This window comes from Sander vitreus, chromosome 4, assembly GCF_031162955.1.
Source record: "Sander vitreus isolate 19-12246 chromosome 4, sanVit1, whole genome shotgun sequence".
Lineage (NCBI taxonomy): Eukaryota > Metazoa > Chordata > Actinopteri > Perciformes > Percidae > Sander > Sander vitreus.
In genome coordinates, this window is record NC_135858.1 from 400,001 (window position 1) to 412,950 (window position 12,950).

The 12,950-nt window shown below is 48.3% G+C and overlaps 1 protein-coding gene across 1 annotated transcript in view; it reads right to left on the reverse strand.

Moving 5' to 3' along the window:
* dennd6a (DENN/MADD domain containing 6A) overlaps positions 1 to 12,155 on the reverse strand; it is a 31,786-nt gene extending 19,631 nt beyond the window's left edge. The window contains exons 1-5 of the mRNA XM_078247616.1: positions 11,745 to 12,155; positions 9,827 to 9,865; positions 8,527 to 8,569; positions 5,322 to 5,434; positions 4,239 to 4,319 (exon numbers count right to left, since the gene is read on the reverse strand). Of these exons, the coding sequence (XP_078103742.1) occupies positions 4,239 to 4,319; positions 5,322 to 5,434; positions 8,527 to 8,569; positions 9,827 to 9,865; positions 11,745 to 11,975 (507 nt within the window). The 5' untranslated portion in view covers positions 11,976 to 12,155. The remainder of the gene's footprint in view (positions 1 to 4,238; positions 4,320 to 5,321; positions 5,435 to 8,526; positions 8,570 to 9,826; positions 9,866 to 11,744) is intronic.
* Positions 12,156 to 12,950: the final 795 nt, after the last annotated feature.

Here is a 12,950-nt window from a genome sequence, read left to right on the forward strand (position 1 = left end):
CATCTTAGTTGGCAGTCGCACATGCTCAGTAGCTAGGTAAGGACTACACGCTCAGTAGCTAGGTAAGGACTACACGCTCAGTAGCTAGGTAAGGACTACATGCTCAGTAGCTAGGTAAGGACTACACGCTCAGTAGCTAGGTAAGGACTACACGCTCAGTAGCTAGGTAAGGACTACACGCTCAGTAGCTAGGTAAGGACTACACGCTCAGTAGCTAGGTAAGGACTACACGCTCAGTAGCTAGGTAAGGACTACATGCTCAGTAGCTAGGTAAGGACTACACGCTCAGTAGCTAGGTAAGGACTACACGCTCAGTAGCTAGGTAAGGACTACACGCTCAGTAGCTAGGTAAGGACTACACGCTCAGTAGCTAGGTAAGGACTACATGCTCAGTAGCTAGGTAGGACCACATGCTCAGTAGCTAGGTAAGGACTACATGCTCAGTAGCTAGGTAAGGACTACACGCTCAGTAGCTAGGGTAAGGACTACACGCTCAGTAGCTAGGGTAAGGACTACACGCTCAGTAGCTAGGTAAGGACTACACGCTCAGTAGCTAGGTAAGGACTACATGCTCAGTAGCTAGGGTAAGGACCACATGCTCAGTAGCTGGGTAAGGACTACACGCTCAGTAGCTAGGGTAAGGACTACACGCTCAGTAGCTAGGGTAAGGACTACACGCTCAGTAGCTAGGTAAGGACTACATGCTCAGTAGCTAGGTAAGGGACTACATGCTCAGTAGCTAGGGTAAGGACTACATGCTCAGTAGCTAGGTAAGGACTACATGCTCAGTAGCTAGGTAAGGACTACATGAGCTAGCTAGCTGTTTCTCCAACTTCAGTAGAACAAGGCAGGATTATCTGGGACACTTCTTCTAAACGAGGGAACACTTCCTCCTTTGTGTGAATACCTGCAGAACAGGGACATGGAAGTAGTTCTTTTGGAGATTATGGTGAACTAGTGTGTTGTAGCAGTGTTTTGCCATTGAGAACGAGCTAGCATGCTAACGGTTAGCCCCCTAGCCCCCTCGTCTCAGCTAGTGACGTAGAAAGCCGTGCAGATGTTGACCAGCTGACCCAGAGACTGAAGACAGGACACATTCAGAAACCGTATCTCACTCAGAACAGCATGGAGGGTTGTTTTCACAGTTTGTATGAGTGTGGAAGCACCAGAGACACAAAATAACTCCCCAAATCCCAGAAAAAAGAGATTTCTTTTTCATAATATGGGCTCTTTAAGGTGTTTTTGAAAAAGATTCTACTTGCCCAAAGTCCATTTTAACTTGTTATTAGTGGTTATCAAATAACGACAAAGACTCAAGTAAATTAAATGAAGAGTCAGACGTTCCTTTGAAAAATGATCCACTTTTATCTGCCTTGGACTTGTAGCGTGAGCGTGTAGCTGTGTGGTGAGCGTGTTAGCTGGGTGGTGTGAGCGTGTTAGCTGTGTGTGTGAGCGTGTTAGCTGTGGTGTGGCGTGGCGTGGCGTGAGCGTGTCAGCTGTGTGGTGTGAGCGTGGTGTGAGCGTGAGCGTGGCGTGAGCGTGTCAGCTGTGTGGTGTGAGCGTGGTGTGAGCGTGGTGTGAGCGTGAGCGTGGCGTGAGCATGTCAGCTGTGTGGTGTGAGTGTGGTGTGAGCGTGGCGTGAGCTTGTCAGCTGTGTGGTGTGAGCGTGTTAGCTGTGTGGTGTGAGCGTGTTAGCTGTGTGGTGTGAGCGTGTCAGCTGTGTGGTGTGAGCGTGGTGTGGCGTGAGCGTGGCGTGAGCGTGTCAGCTGTGTGGTGTGGCGTGGTGTGGCGTGAGCGTGGCGTGAGCATGTCAGCTGTGTGGTGAGTGTGGTGTGAGCGTGGCGTGAGCTTGTCAGCTGTGGTGTGAGCGTGTTAGCTGTGTGGTGTGAGCGTGTTAGCTGTGTGGTGTGGCGTGTTAGCTGTGTGGTGTGAGCGTGGTGTGAGCGTGGGCGTGGCGTGAGCGTGTCAGCTGTGTGGTGTGAGCGCGGCGTGGCGTGAGCGTGGCGTGAGCGTGGTGTGGTGTGAGCGTGGCGTGAGCGTGGCGTGAGCGTGGCGTGGCGTGAGCGTGTTAGCTGTGTGGTGTGAGTGTGGCGTGAGCGTGTCAGCTGTGTGGTGTGAGCGTGGTGTGAGCGTGGCGTGGCGTGAGCGTGTCAGCTGTGTGGTGTGAGCGTGGTGTGAGCGTGGTGTAGCGTGGCGTGAGCATGTCAGCTGTGTGGTGTGAGTGTGGTGTGGCGTGGCGTGAGCGTGCTGTGCAGCTGTGTGGTGGTGTGAGCGTGTTAGCTGTGTGGTGTGGCAGCTGGCGTGGCGTGTAGCGTGTGTGGTGGCGTGAGCGTGAGCGTGGCGTGAGCGTGTCAGCTGTGTGGTGGCGTGAGCGTGGTGTGAGCGTGAGCGTGCGTGGCGTGAGCGTGTCAGCTGTGTGGTGTGAGCGTGGTGTGGCGTGGCGTGGCGTAGCTGTCAGCTGTGTGGTGAGTGTGGCGTGGCGTGACGTGAGCTGAGTGGTGTGGCGTGTAGCTGTGGTGTAGCGTGTGGCGTGGGGTGAGCGTGGCGTGGCGTGTGCAGCTGTGGCGTGAGCGTGAGCGGGCGTGGCGTGGCGTGCAGCGTGGTGTGGGTGTGAGCGTGGCGTGGGCATGCAGCTGTGTGGTGTGAGCGTGGCGTGGCGTGAGCTGTCAGCTGTGTGGTGTAGCGTGTAGCGTGGCGTGAGCTGTGGCGTAGCGTGGCGTGGGCGGCGTGAGCGTGTCAGCTGTGTGGTGTGGCGCGGCGTGAGCGTGGCGTGGCGCGGCGTGGCGTGGCGTGAGTGTGGTGTGAGCGTGGTGTAAGCGTGGCGTGAGTGTGGCGTGAGTGCGGCGTGAGCGTGGTGTGAGCGTGTTAGCTGTGTGGTGTAAGCGTGGCGTGAGTGTGGTGTGAGCGTGGTGTGAGCGTGGTGCGAGCGTGGTAGCTGTGTTGCGTGAGCGTGGCGTGAGCGTGTCAGCTGTGTGGTGTGAGCGTGGTGTGAGCGTGGCTTGAGCGTGTTAGCTGTGTGGTGTAAGCGTGGCGTGAGCGTGGCGTGAGCGTGGCGTGAGCGTGTTAGCTGTGTGGTGTGAGCGTGGTGTGAGCGTGTTAGCTGTGTGGCGTGAGCGTGGTGTGAGCGTGGTGTGAGTGTGGTGTGAGCGTGGCGTGGCGTGAGCGTGGCGTGAGCGTGGCGTGAGCGTGTTAGCTGTGTGGTGTGAGTGTGGTGTGAGCGTGGCGTGAGCGTGTCAGCTGTGTGGTGTGAGTGTGGTGTGAGCGTGGCCGTGGCGTGAGCGTGTCAGCTGTGTGGTGTGAGCGTGGTGTGAGCGTGTCAGCTGTGTGGTGTGAGCGTGAGTGTGGTGTGAGCGTGGCCGTGGCGTGAGCGTGTTAGCTGTGTGGTGTGAGCGTGAGTGTGGTGTGAGCGTGGTGTGAGCGTGGTGTGAGCGTGGCGTGAGCGTGTCAGCTGTGTGGTGTGAGCGTGAGTGTGGTGTGAGCGTGGCGTGAGCGTGTCAGCTGTGTGGTGTGAGCGTGGCGTGAGCGTGTCAGCTGTGTGGTGTGAGCGTGGCGTGAGCGTGTTAGCTGTGTGGTGTGAGCGTGAGTGTGGTGTGACCGTGGCGTGAGCGTGTCAGCTGTGTGGTGTGAGCGTGGCGTGAGCGTGTCAGCTGTGTGGTGTGAGCGTGGCGTGAGCGTGTCAGCTGTGTGGTGTGAGCGTGGCGTGAGCGTGTTAGCTGTGTGGTGTGAGTGTGGTGTGAGCGTGGCCGTGGCGTGAGCGTGTCAGCTGTGTGGTGTGAGCGTGGCGTGAGCGTGTTAGCTGTGTGGTGTGAGCGTGAGTGTGGTGTGAGCGTGAGCGTGGCGTGTCAGCTGAGTGGCGTTTTCTATGTCTTTACACACCAGAAAGGTGTCTGAGGCGGCGCTGCTGCTGCTGCTGCTGCTGCTGCTGCTAGTCTTGTCTGGACACATGTATGTTTTCCATAAACATAAATATATTCTGATCCGATTACAGCAAAGACAACGTCGGCAGGATTGACGGTGAAATATTAGAAAATCTATCATTATTTTTAAATAACATTTATATCAAAACCTCGAGACTTCCAATCATCAACATGTCATTTATTAAATGTATTTGTGTCTAAATGACATATGAACATCTTTTCCTATTCTATGTTGTCTGGAAACACTTCCAACACGCTGGCGTGTCGCGTGAAAAATAAGCGCTGGTTCTATTTCTAGTTGACCTGACATCCGACACTGACCTTCTGGAAGTATCCTCTCTTCAGGGATTTGTCTCGCACCTGACGGAAGTACACGTAACCGTAGTAATGGCCTTGTTCCCTCTGCAACACATACAGACCATCACAACTAAGTCTTACATCACTCAACCAGATGTATACACTGCTGGGTGGTTGGATATTTGTGGGTAGTGCTGTGTGTTTGTCTGTGTGTGTCTGTGTGTGTGTGTTTGTCTGTGTGGGTGTGTGTGTTTGTGTGTGTGTGTGTCTGTGTGGGTGTGTGTGTGTGTGTGTGTGTGTGTGTCTGTGTGGGTGTGTGTGTGTCTGTGTGGGTGTGTGTGTGTCTGTGTGCGTGTGTGTCTGTGTGTCTGTGTGTGTCTGTGTGTGTGTGTGTTTGTGTCTGTGTGCGTGCGTGTTTGTCTGTGTGTGTCTGTGTGCGTGTGTGTGTGTCTGTCTGTGTGTGTGTGTGTGCGTGTGTGTGTGTCTGTCTGTCTGTGTGTGTGTGTGTGTGTGTGTGTGTGTGTGTGTGTGTCTGTGTGTGTCTGTGTGTGTGTGTGTGTGTGTGTGCGTGCGTTTGTCTGTGTGTGTGTGTGTGTGTGTGTGTGTGTGTGTGTGTGCGTGCGTGTTTGTGTGCGTGTCTGTGTGTGTGTGTCTGTGTGTGTGTCTGTGTGCGTGTCTGTGTGTGTGCGTGTGTTTGTCTGTGTGTGTCTGTGTGGGTGCGTGTGTGTGTGTATCTGTGTGTGTGTGTGTGCGTGTGTGTTTGTGTGCGTGTCTGTGTGTGTGTGTGTGTGTCTGTGTGGGTGTGTGTGTGTGTGTGTCTGTGTGTGTCTGTGTGGGTGTGTGTGTTTGTGTGTCTGTGTGTGTCTGTGTGTGTGTGTGTTTGTGTCTGTGTGCGTGTGTCTGTGTCTGTGTGTGCGTGTGTGTGTGTCTGTCTGTGTGTGTGTGTATATGTCTGTGTGTGTCTGTGTGTGTGTGTGTGTGTGTGTGTGTCTGTGTGTGCGTGTGTGTGTCTCTCTGTGTGTGTGTGTGCGTGTGTCTCTGTGTGTGTGTCGTGTCTCTGTGTGTGTCTGTGTGTGCGTGTGTGTGTGTGTGTGTGTGCTTCCTAACCTTCAGACAGGGTGGTGCGTCCCGGTCGGTGGTTTCCAGGAAGCAGCCGAGCGACGACTTCCTGTTGGAGCCCTGACGAAAGCGAAAGCAGAATTGGGTGTCGCCATGGCAACCTGGGAACACAGCAGAGGGATGTGGTCACCATGGGAACACATGGCCTGGTGTAGACTGTGTCATTTACATCATTTATATAGTTTGAATGTTTGAGATAAGGGGTGTCACGACACCAAAAATTCAGTACTCGGTGCCAATACCAGTAAAATAACACGAGTGCATGTACTTTAACTTGAAACATTATTAATATTAATATATTAATTATTAAAATATTAGAAAAATATCAAAATGTCATAACAAGACATACAAAACGTGCAATAGAGCAGTCATTCCCAAACTAGTGGTCAGTGAGGGTACTGCAGGTGGTCCGTGGAAAAGCTAAATAAAGTATAAAATATTAGTTTGGTAACCTTTATATTAAGAATATGTATATTGTATAGTAAATAAATAAAATATGTGGCAGTAAACCTTCTTTTAACAAGCCTGTTGTACTGATGAGATGACCAGTTACAGTTTTAGTGCTAGTAGGCCTATTAATACTCATATACATTAGACAGGTCCCTATATAGTAATACTCTCATATACATTAGACAGGTCCCTATATAGTAATACTCTCATATACATTAGACAGGTCCCTATATAGTAATACTCTCATATACATTAGACAGGTCCCTATATAGTAATACTCTCATATACATTAGACAGGGTCCCTATATAGTAATACTCTCATATACATTAGACAGGTCCCTATATAGTAATACTCTCATATACATTAGACAGGACCCTATAGAGTAATACTCTCATATACATTAGACAGGTCCCTATATAGTAATACTCTCATATACATTAGACAGGTACCTATATAGTAATACTCTCATATACATTAGACAGGTACCTATATAGTAATACTCTCATATACATTAGACAGGACCCTATATAGTAATACTCTCATATACATTAGACAGGTACCTATATAGTAATACTCTCATATACATTAGACAGGTACCTATATAGTAATACTCTCATATACATTAGACAGGTCCCTATATAGTAATACTCTCATATACATTAGACAGGACCCTATATAGTAATACTCTCATATACATTAGACAGGTCCCTATATAGTAATACTCTCATATACATTAGACAGGTCCCTATATAGTAATACTCTCATATACACTGATACATTCTCCGCAATAAGTGCAGCACAGTGCTTGCACAATGAGATATTGCTCAACTATAATCACACACTAATATCTTGTATAGTATTGCTCATGTATGACTGCACATATATTTATACTTCATTTATTTTGTGTTGTATTACTTCCATTTGCCAAAGTCAGATTTATAGTCACATTTTTTAGCGTGTATTTGCCATTGAGAGGAGAAAACATTCAATCACACACAACTACAAAAGTCCTGAGAGTTGGTGGAGATTGACTGGGCACCAGTCAGCTCTTGTCAGTGAATTCCTGGTTTCCTCTTGATTTTTGGACAAACAGGAAGAGGAAGCAGGAAAAAAAGGGAAGTGTCCGAGGAGTCGCCGACAGGCCTTTGACCCCCACATGACCTCCGCACATCCTCCAGCAGATTAGAGTACAAGACACACACAAACACACACACTTCAGCTCACACTCTGTCTGACTTTAAAGCACCTACTTCATAGGACACACACAGACAGACACACACACACAGAGAGACACACACACACACACACAGAGAGACACACACACACACACAGAGAGACACACACACACACACACACACAAACACACACACACAGAGCTCACACTGACTTTAAAGCACACATACTTCAGGGACACACACACAGACACACACACACACACTCACAGAGACACAGACACACAGAGACACAGACACACACAGAGACACACACAGACACACAGAGACACAGACACACACACACACACACACACACACACAGAGACACACACACACACACACAGAGAGACACACACACACACACAGAGACACACACACACACACAGAGACACAGAGACACACACACACACAGAGACACACACACACACACTCGATGACATCATGCAGTCGGGTTGCGTTTGAGACCACCCAGTGTGAAACAAGCCATCAGCAGCTGAACCACAGCTTTGATTCTCAGTCTGACTTCACAGGCTCCAAATGCTCTTAATGTTATGTGCGTGTACCTATTCACTTCAATCAGAGTGTGTGAGTCACTGCATTTGAACCCCTCGACCCTGAACGCTCCGTCTGTGTTAAGCCCGAGACCCACCAACCCGATAATCGGCCGTCTGACAGTCTGACGAGGTCGCTGACTCGAGTCTGGTCGGTGTGTTACGTGCCGTCGTCAGCTCGAGGAGCTGTCGGCCTTCATTTGGGTCGATATGACTTGTATAATCAGGGGGCGGGCACTGCTGGCAGTCAGACTCAATGACCCATCTGATTGGTGGAGAGCTAACCAGGAAACGGGGAGCGGGATGAGCGTGACTAGAGTCTCTCAACATCTGATGAACATCTGTTAAACTGACCTTTGTTGATCTGAAATGAAGACAGATTCAGCAGCTGCACGGCCTGTTTCTCTCTTCAAATGTTTCCAGAAACACGTTACGGTGAACTATTTTAGTCCAATATGAGATCGTATTCTGAACGAGACGCCATGATGGTCGGGGAGCAGCCAGACCCACGTGACGCGTTCGTCCAATCAGCTGCCGGTTTTCATTTTTGGGCGACAATACAGATTAGCGCCGCCTGCTGTTACGGAGACGTATTACGTCTCGTCGGTGTTCTGAGGAACTTTTTGGACCAACTCGGGGAGACTTTCTTTACCATATTTTCAGTAATAGCACTACTTTTTACCCGTTACGTTACTGTAAGACGTTACTGTAACGTGTTACAACCAGGGTTCCAAACTAGCACCATCTACTGGCCAAATGCTGGTAACATATGCAAGTGGCTGCTGGATTTGCTTCTCTCACCAGCCAAAAAAACAATGGTAGTGGTGAAGTGGCTGGTGAAATGTGAACATTGACTATTGGTGGACGAAAAAGTTAATTGTGGACCCTGGTTACAACACGTTACGCCCAACACTGGTGGTCTACTGGTTCTGCTGCGTTCAGAGACAAAAGTAATGAAGGCTGGAACAGGAACTCACCCGAGTTGGAGTCAGGAAAGGAGAGGTAGCAGATGCTTGTTTTCTGAAAGAGAAAAGATCTGTTTTAGTCCTCTTCATCATGTCATCTCAGCTTGATTCAGTGACACAACAGATAGGAAACAGTCAGAGATCAATGATCATCATTACAACATTACAAATAATCTACCGAACTTCGAAGATCTTCTAGAGACGCGTTTAAGCCGCCTCGCCGTCTGTGTGAAAGTTACAAAGACGGAATTGGGGGGGGACAGAGCTGTTGCACCTTTAAGCCAGCAGCGGAGGTAGTCAGAGAGCCGTAAGAGAGCTGAACCGACGTCTGTGTGAAAGGGACAGCGGCAGGGCGGGACTTCATGCAGTACGACGCACAAAAAGAGACCGAGTAGCCAAAGTTATTAAAGTGCTCATATGATGCTCATTTTCAGGTTCATTATTGTATTTAGAGGTTATATCATAATAGGTTTACTTTTCAGAAAACACCATATTGTTGTTGTACTGCTCATTGCTGCAGCTCCTCTTTTCACCCTGTGTTCAGGTCTCTGTTTTAGCTACAGAGTGAGACCTCTCACTGCTGGAACATCTTTGTTGGCAGTCGCACATGCTCAGTAGCTAGGTAAGGACTACACGCTCAGTAGCTAGGTAAGGACTACACGCTCAGTAGCTAGGTAAGGACTACACGCTCAGTAGCTAGGTAAGGACTACATGCTCAGTAGCTAGGTAAGGACTACATGCTCAGTAGCTAGGTAAGGACTACACGCTCAGTAGCTAGGTAAGGACTACATGCTCAGTAGCTAGGTAAGGACTACACGCTCAGTAGCTAGGTAAGGACTACATGCTCAGTAGCTAGGTAAGGACTACATGCTCAGTAGCTAGGTAAGGACTACTAGCCAGTCAGAAGCAGAGTATGAGGGCCCTGACAGTACCTAGGTAAGGACTACTAGCCAGTCAGAAGCAGAGTATGAGGGTCCTGACAGTACCTAGGTAAGGACTACTAGCCAGTCAGAAGCAGAGTATGAGGGTCCTGACAGTACCTAGGTAAGGACTACTAGCCAGTCAGAAGCAGAGTATGAGGGCGTGCAGATCAGCTAACACACTAGACGCCAACACTGTTGTGCTAAAGCCTGAAATGCCGACATGTGGCGGCATTTCGCTGCCTTTGCTTGGTTCTGTGTGAATAGTCATAGCCGGCATACAAGCAGACCTTCATTACGGTGCTATTGCAGAATCTCTGTGTGAAAGGGGCTTAGGATTTTGGGTCGTTTATCAGCATGTGATGACTGTCATGAATGTCAGTCTGACTCACCTCTTTCTCTGACAGTTTGGAATGGTGAGGATAGATAACCTGGAAGAGACAGAAACACAGTTACTACACAGCAGGAGCTCATCAACAAACAGCTTCTGTTAAAGAGCTCATATTCTGCTCATCTTCAGGTTCATAACTGTATTTTGAGGTTGTACCAGAACAGGTTTACATGGTTTCATATTTTAGTTGTACTGCTCATTGCTGCAGCTCCTCTTTTCACCCTGTGTTCAGGTCTCTGTTTTAGCTACAGAGTGAGACCTCTCACTGCTGGAACATCTTTGTTGGCAGTCGGACATGCTCAGTAGCTAGGTAAGGACTACACGCTCAGTAGCTAGGTAAGGACTACACGCTCAGTAGCTAGGTAAGGACTACACGCTCAGTAGCTAGGTAAGGACTACATGCTCAGTAGCTAGGTAAGGACTACATGCTCAGTAGCTAGGTAAGGACTACACGCGCAGTAGCTAGGTAAGGACTACATGCTCAGTAGCTAGGTAAGGACTACACGCTCAGTAGCTAGGTAAGGACTACACGCGCAGTAGCTAGGTAAGGACTACACGCTCAGTAGCTAGGTGAGGACTACATGAGCTAGCTAGCTGTTTCTCCAACTTCAGTAGTACAAGGCAGGATTATCTGGGAGACTCCTTCTAAACGAGGGAACACTTCCTCCTTTGTGTGGAATACCTGCTGAACAGGGACATGGAAGTAGTTCTTTTGGAGATTATGGTGAACTAGTGTGTGTTGTAGCAGTGTTCTGCCATTGAGAACGAGCTAGCATGCTAACGGTTAGCCCCCTAGCCCCCTCGTCTCAGCTAGTGACGTAGAAAGCCGTGCAGATGTTGACCAGCTGACCCGGAGACTGAAGACAGGACACATTCAGAAACCGTATCTCACTCAGAACAGCATGGAGGGTTGTTATCAAAGTGTGTATGAAACACCAGAGACACAAAATAACTCCCCAAATCCCAGAAAAAGAGATTTTTTCATAATATGGAAGCTGGAGAATTGGCTTCTTAGAACATGAAACATGAGGTGGTCAGAGATAGATAGATATATATATATATATATATATATATATATATATATATATATATATATATATATATAGACACACACACACACTTAATATTGTTTTATTTCTGCACTCTTGCCTAAACTATCCCATCCTCTTTCAGCCACTCTGTTTTCATTCTTCTTATTTTTTTCGATTATCTGAATCGAGCATCAAATCGTTCTAGAGAGAATCACGATGCATCTAAGAATAGATTATTTTCCCCACCCCTAGAGGGTTATACCTCGACGCAGAGGCCCAGGGTTCGAGTCCGACCTGTGATGATTTCCTGCATGTCTTCGCCCTCTCTCTCCCCTTTCTCATCTAGCTGTCCTGTCCACTGAAGGCGGAAAATCCCCAAAAAATAACCTTAAGGTTGTGCAGTCTGTGTTGTTCAGTTCATTAGATTGTGAAACAGAAATACTTGAAGGAGTCTGAACCCAAATATCATGTTTATACTGTAACCTTAACCTTATTAAGCAGTGTATTGTGTATAGCATATTGCACTGCATCCCAAACAGCTGTGAGAACAACAGGTATTTGTTGTGTTGGATTCAAACCATCCATGCCAGAGATGCCTTGCTCAAGTCCCTAAGTTTAAGGCTTTTGGACCCCACGAATATAGTTAAAACAAGCACGCACGCACACACACACACACACACACACACACACTTTGGCTAAGATAAACTATATCATGTAACGTTACTGTGTGTACACATGTCAGCACTGTTAGACCCAAGAATAACTAAACAGACAGCTTAATGAAGAGGTGTGTGTCCAGGAAATAGTCCGAGCCTTTAATAACTGCTAACTTAGGCTCTTCTTTTTGGTGCTACAATGTAGTTTTACATGAGCCGGCTGTCCCCTCACCTCCACCGCCTGTCCCAGCTCCAGGTCGAAGCCGACCACACAGATGCAGTGCAGCCAGGTGGAGAAGCGGTCCCAGGGCAGCAGGAGAGCCTCCTCCGGGTCCTCGTCGCCTCCGGGCCCGGGAGGCAGCGTTATCTCCTCGGCCGGGGAGATGCTACTAGCGTCCTGGTCGTCCAGATCCTCCGACTCTTCGACCTGCTCCCCCAACTCCTCCGGGCCTTGCAGAGCCATGGCAGACGGCCCGACTCGGACACTCAGATGCTCCGCAAAATGTTAAGGTTTTTTAAATAAGTTGACTGGTATATCTAGTTAGTTAGTTAGTTAGTTACTGTCCCCTCTGGTGACAACAACAGTAGGCAAGCGCAGCTTCTGAAACTAGCTACTTAGCTAGCACTTAGCATAGAAGCAGGAGCGTACGTGCGACGTGGTGACGAAAGGTGCTACGTCATCACGTAAGGTCGTCCCTGGAACTGAGTTGTATTTAAGTCAACCTACAGCTAGTCTGTCAACGTTCATCACTTAATAACGATAATATTAAAAGTGCTCATAGTACATTCTTACGTTTATTTAGATTATTTTTTGGGGGCTTTTCCGCCTTTTTTTGTCAGGACAGCTAGGTGAGAAAGGGGGGGGAAGACATGCAGGATATCGTCACAGCTCGGACTCGAAACCTGGACCTCTGCGTCGAGGCACTCTCAGTATATGTGCGCCTGCTCCACCCACTGAACCAACCCGGCCACTAAATGATGATGTTTAAACCAAATGTTTTACTTTTTATAGTCAAAAGTGCAACATAATAAGTCAAACTTGTGACTTTCTCAATCATAATAAGAGAAGATACCGTTAACTTGTATTGATCCTGAGAGGAGAGGATAGAGTAGGTAACGCTGGGACTACAGCTGAAATTAGCTGACTGGCTAAGACTGGCACATTTACAGAAATGGTGACTAATGTGCATTGTCCTAATCAAAATAAATACACCTTAAATATTAAAACAGCATAGAATGGGAATAAAAACAGTCAAATGTAGTATAGTATAATATACGCTAACAGGCGGATTGGGAAAAGGAGCTGAGTACGAACATACAAAATGACCTTTGGGACGAGAGTTTAGCATATATCCACAAGTGCTCTATAAACGCACGTCATTGTCTAATACAGTTTAAACTCCTACATAGGCTGCATTATTCCAAAGAGAGACTTCAT